Genomic DNA, 5,373 nt, shown 5'->3' with positions numbered 1-5,373 from the left:
AGAGAGATGGGGAGGGGGAGAGAAAGGGAGAGAAGGGGAGGGGGAAGGGGAGGGAGAGAGGGGGACAGGGGAAGGGGGGGAAGCGGAGTCAGCTTTGGAGAGAAGAGGGCCGGGCGCTCCCTCTGGAGCTGGGGGGCTGGACGGGGCCCCAAGAGTCCCTGGGAACGCTGTGCCGCCCTGGGCAGATGGATGACCTCTCTGGTTGACACCCCGTCCTCAACAGAGCTACACCCAGATGTGGAGGCCTGGAGAGGGGCGGCTGGGGGGGCAGAGGTGCGCTCCCCCCCCGGGGGCCTCTGAGTTAACGCTTCACCCGCCGCCCGCCCGGAGGCCCCGGGCTCCCATCTCCACCCCACGGACCATCGCGGCGCGCCCCTCAGACCTTGAACCCGCGTCCCTCTCCCAGGCAGCGCCCGTTCCACCGCGGCAGGAGGGGAGCAGCTTCCCGGCCCGAGGCGCACCCCCACGGCCCCCCGGTGCCTCAGTTTACCCCCCAGGGAGCAGGCTGCAGGGCTCCCCGCCTGGGCCCCGCACACGGGATGGAGGGAGGGGGCTGCGCCCGCCCGGGGGGCGCCCAGCTGTGACGGGCAGGCCAGCGCCCCTGGGGCCCTGACCCCCGCGCCCGCCACTCTCTCCCCCACAACGTTCCGGAAACGCCCGGGCCCTGCGCGCCCCAGGCCCTTTGCGCGCCCGCCCCGAGGCAGGTGCCGGGAAACGACGCGAAGCCTCGGCCGAGCCGCAGGACTTTATTCCCGGGCGCCCCCCGCCCCAGCCAGGGCCCCCCCCCCCCCCCCCCCGCTCCGTCAGTCCCGCGGGAGTCACTCCGGGGGGCGGTGGGCAGAGGAAGATCCGGTGCTCACGGAGCTCTGCAGGGCACAGACGGGGGGTGGCGGGCGTCAGCGGGCAGGGGCACGCCCGGACCCCCGTCTCCCCGGCCGCCGGCTCACCAGGGACACTTCGTCCAGCTTCCGGAATGGGGACGCCTCCCGCCGACAGCACCTCACGGCCGCGACCGCCGACCCCACGAGCAGAAGGGACACCAGCAGGCACGCGGCGATCACCGCGCCCGGGTCCCTGGGCGCCGCCAGCTCGCCCGGGGCTGGGGAGCGCAGCGGGGCCGTCACCCAGCCACCCGCCGGGGCCCGGAGCCTTTTCCCTGGGTGCCGCCGGCTCGCCCGGGGCTGGGGAGCGCAGCGGGGGCCGTCACGGAGCCACCCGCCGGGGCCCGGAGCCTTTTCCCTGGGCGCCGCTGGCTCGCCCGGGGCTGGGGAGCGCAGCGGGGCCGTCACCCAGCCACCCACCGGGGCCCGGAGCCTTTGCTTGCCACCTCCCCTCCTCCCGGGCTTGGCAGCACTCCGGCGTTGGAGGGCCGTGGCCGATGAGGGGGCCACGGGGCCGGGGTCTTGGCCGCGCGCAGTGGGAGGTTCACACCGAGTGAGAAAAACGCTGCCACCAAACAGGGACGTCGCGGCGACGAGTGCGAAACCTGACACTGTGCAGGTTTCCGGCCCGTGACTTTCAACCCCGGCCGTTGCGTCCCAGCCGTGACTCGATGAGGAGACGCGAACTTCCTTCGAGTCCCTGAGACGTGTCTCGACGCGTCCCCGCTCAGGCCTGCCCTGCGGCCCGCCCCCGGCCACCCTGCGTTCCCTCAAGCGCGAGCCTCAGGGCCTTTGCACGGCGGCGCCCGCTCCCGGCTGCTCTCGCGCCGCGTGCCTGCGCGGCTCCCCGCCGCACCTCCCGACCCCGGGCTTCGCCGGCCGCTCTTAAAAGCGCAAACCACCCGCGCCCACGGCCCCTGCCCTCGTCGGCGCTTCGCGAAGGCACATCTAGGTCGCTTGGGTGCAGCCGTGTCCGGGGGCCCAGCCCTCGAGCTCAGCAGGACCTGGTGCACGCTAAGCCCTGGGAACCTGCACGGACAGGTGCAGCGGCTCTGACTTTAACCCATGCGTGGACAGGTGCAGTGGCTCTAACTTTAGCCCGTGCACGGACAGGTGCAGCGGCTCTGACTTTAACCCATGCGTGGACAGGTGCAGTGGCTCTAACTTTAGCCCGTGCATGGGCAGGTGCAGCGGCTCTGACTTTGAACCTGCATGGACAGGTGCAGCGGCTCTGACTTTGAACCTGCATGGACAGGTGCAGCGGCTCTGACTTTGAACCTGCATGGACAAGTGCAGCGGCTCTGACTTTAACCCGTGCACGGACAGGTGCAGTGGCTCTGACTTTAGCCCGTGCATGGACAGGTGCAGCGGCTCTAACTTTGAACCTGCATGGACAGGTGCAGCTGCTCTGACTTTGAACCTGCACGGACAGGTGCAGCTGCTCTGACTTTAACCTGTGCACGGACAGGTGCAGCGGCTCTAACTTTGATCCTGCACGGACAGGTGCAGCGGCTCTAACTTTAACCCGTGCACGGATAGGTGCAGCTGCTCTGACTTTGAACCTGCACGGACAGGTGCAGCTGCTCTGACTTTGACCCATGCAGGGACAGGTGCAGCGGCTCTAACTTTGAACCTGCACGGACAGGTGCAGCGGCTCTGACTTTAAAACGCGCCTGGACCGAGGCCAGGCGCCTCCAGACCCACCGCGGAAGGGGCGGGGGGGGCCCCCCGGAACTGCAGCCCAGCCCCTCCCCGGGGCTCCCCCAGCCCCCCTGTACTCACGGGGGCCTGTGGCCGCTGTGGTCGTCCCGGCGGTGGCCCGGGGCGTGGCGGGGGGCTCCGTCCCGGCGCTGGGAGAGGGGGGGCTCCAGGGAGCCGTCAAGGAGCTGGAGCTTGGGGGGCTGGGGCGGGAGGCGGCGGGGAGCGCCGGACTCGGGGAGCCAGAGCTGCGGGGGGCGCTTGTGTCTGGTGGGGGGGAGGTGGGGGCCGCCCTTGGGCTGGTGGAGTTGGAACTGGGGTGGGGGGTGGTGGTCTCCGTTGAACTTGGGGAGGGGCCGCGGGTGGTGGGGATCTCTGTTGAACTTGGGGAGACGTGGGTGGGGGTCTCTGTTGAACTTGGGGAGGGGCCGCGGGTGGTGGGGGTCTCCGTTGAACTTGGGGAGACGTGGGTGGGGGTCTCCGTTGAACTTGGGGAGGGGCTGCGGGTGGTGTAGGTTCCTTCCTCCGAGGGGGCCAGGTGGGGGGGCAAAGCTGCCCGACGCTGGGGAACTGGGGTCCCCCAGGATCCCGTGTGGCTTGAGAGCCGTGAGGAAGCTGCGACGCCTGGAGAGAGAACACCGGGGTGGGGTGGGGGGGGGGTCGGGCTGGACCCTCCCTCCGGCGTGACCTTGGCCCTTGCCTGCCTCCCAGGGAGCCCGGGGGACCGGGATGCTCGGGGGAAACTGAGGCACCACGACGATGCTCAGGGGGAAACTGAGGCTCCTCGAGAGCTCAGGCCGCCGGCCTCCGGGCTCGGGGCTCGGGGCCTCTCAGCCCACGGGAGACGGGGGCGGTCCAGGCAGGGCGCCGGCCAGCTTTCAGCCTTCTGGGACTCAGTCTCCCTTTCTGCGACGTGAAGACGGGGCCCCTGAGGGCGCACCACTGTCCGGCCCGAGAGCTGAGCCGCCCAGAGCCACCCCGGGTGGGACGGGAGAGGGAGGGGGCGCCTCGGCGACCGGTCAGCCCGCCCGCTGGGCCTACCTCGGGGCTTTGGGGGGCCCCGCAGCCCGGGTGCCCCGGCTCTGGCACCCCCACCTGCCCACCCTGCCGGCCGCCCCGGCCTCCCCGGCTGCCCGCCCCACCCGTGTCATTTCCTCCGAGGCCGCTCCCTGCCCCACCCGACCTTCCCATCGCCGGAGGGGCCAGAAATGCGGAAATAACCCCGGCCCCATTTTACAGGTGGGAAACGGAGGCTCCGAGCGGTAGGCGGTCTGGCTCGAGGTGGCCGGCGAGGTGGGCTGCGGGTCCCCCAAGAACCCCCGAGGAGTCGGGGGGCTGAGGGCAGCCTCCCTCAAGCGCCTTCTGCCACCGCTGGAGGAGAAATCCAAACCACGAGAGGTTTCGGCTGAAATGAGGATGACTCAGAGGCCACAGTGGACCCCAAGCCAAGCCACAACTCGGGGGGGAAGCCCAGAGGGGCCCCGGAGGGGGAGGGGGTGGGGGCGTGGGGCCTCCTGAGCACCTGGCGCCTCCTGAGCACCTGGCGCTGGGGCACGAGCCGGAGGCGACAGAGCGGGCCCAGCCCGGCGCCGGGCGGTTTCCATTTCCTAGAGCAGCCAGGCGGGTCGAAACTGGGGGGGCCTGAGCCCGCGCCCTGCGCGCCCCCACCCTCACCTGCGACCAGCGAGGGGGGGGCGCTGCCGGGAGGTGGCAGGGCTGGGGGTGGGCCTAGGCCTGGGTGGGGGACAGCAGAGGGACCTGGGCCAGACGCGGGGGCGCTGGGGGCCCCCCTGCCCCGTCCCGCCTTGGGCCCTGCCTCGAGCTGAGCGTGGCACCCCGCGCTTCCGGCCGCTCCGGGGTCGCCGAGCAGGGGGAGGGGGCGGGGGAGGGGTCCCGGAAGTTCCCACGACTCCCCGCACCTGCTTCCAGGGCCCCCCCACCCAGGAGGGCGCCAGGTGCCAGGTGTGTGGCCGCCCTGGGCGCTCGGCGACCTCGGCCCCCCCCCTCACCTGTCCTTACCTGCGGCGCTGGCGGCCCCCGCACGTCGCAGCAGGAGCAGCAGCAGCAGCAGCGGCAGCGCTCGGGGTCTCGCCATTCCCGCGCAGGGCGGGGCCGCGGCGCAGGTGTGCGTCCAGGTGTGCAGGCGCTCGCCCCCTGCCGGCCGAGGCGGGACCGCGCCGCACAGGTGTGCGCCCAGTGCGCAGGCGCGCGCCCCCTGCCGGCCGAGGCGGGAACTGCAGGGCGGGACCGCGCCGCACAGGTGTGCGCCCAGTACGCAGGCGCGCGCCCCCTGCCGGACGAGGCGGGAACTGCAGGGCGTGGCCGCGCGGCACAGGTGTGCGCCCCAGTGCGCAGGCGCGCGCCCCCTGCTGGCCGAGGCGGGGACTGCAGGGCGCGCCGCCTCCCCTCGGGACACCTGCCGCGGCGCCGCTCCCCTCTCCAGGGGGCCCTTGGCACGGGGGCGCCCCCCACCCATCGCTGCCTCCTCCTTGGGGGCCCAGCACCCCCAAATTAAGACGTGGCGGGGTCTCTCTCCATCTCCGGAAGGGGGGGACTTCCTAGGGCGCCGCCGTTCCCCGCAGGAGGCGCCTGGAGGCACCTGCCGCTGTGCACAGCGGCGCGTGGGGCGTCCGGGACGGACTCGGGGCTCCCGCGTGGGGGTCTAGCCCGCCCCCCACCCGCCCCCGGGGTCCCCACTGACGAGCACACGTGGCAGCCAGGCTCAGGCCAGGGGGGGCTTTATTGAGAGGCCGAGGAAACTCGCGCCCGTCACCGCGCGCCCCCCCCCCCCCCA

At 72.6% G+C, this 5,373-nt stretch overlaps 1 protein-coding gene across 1 annotated transcript; it reads right to left on the bottom strand.

Moving 5' to 3' along the window:
* Positions 1-729: 729 nt before the first annotated feature.
* CIST1 (colon, intestine and stomach enriched 1) lies at positions 730-4,714 on the bottom strand. Its single transcript, XM_058292786.2, has 4 exons — positions 4,599-4,714; positions 2,664-3,203; positions 948-1,099; positions 730-866 (listed from the first exon to the last, which is right to left on the bottom strand). The coding sequence occupies exons 1-4, from the start codon at positions 4,672-4,674 to the stop codon at positions 819-821; spliced, it is 816 nt and encodes a 271-aa protein (XP_058148769.1). The 5' UTR covers positions 4,675-4,714; the 3' UTR covers positions 730-818.
* Positions 4,715-5,373: the final 659 nt, after the last annotated feature.

The sequence above is a fragment of the Dasypus novemcinctus genome, unplaced genomic scaffold, assembly GCF_030445035.2.
Source record: "Dasypus novemcinctus isolate mDasNov1 unplaced genomic scaffold, mDasNov1.1.hap2 scaffold_292, whole genome shotgun sequence".
Lineage (NCBI taxonomy): Eukaryota > Metazoa > Chordata > Mammalia > Cingulata > Dasypodidae > Dasypus > Dasypus novemcinctus.
Note: the sequence above shows the minus strand (reverse complement) of the source record. Positions and strands in the feature narration are given on the sequence as shown.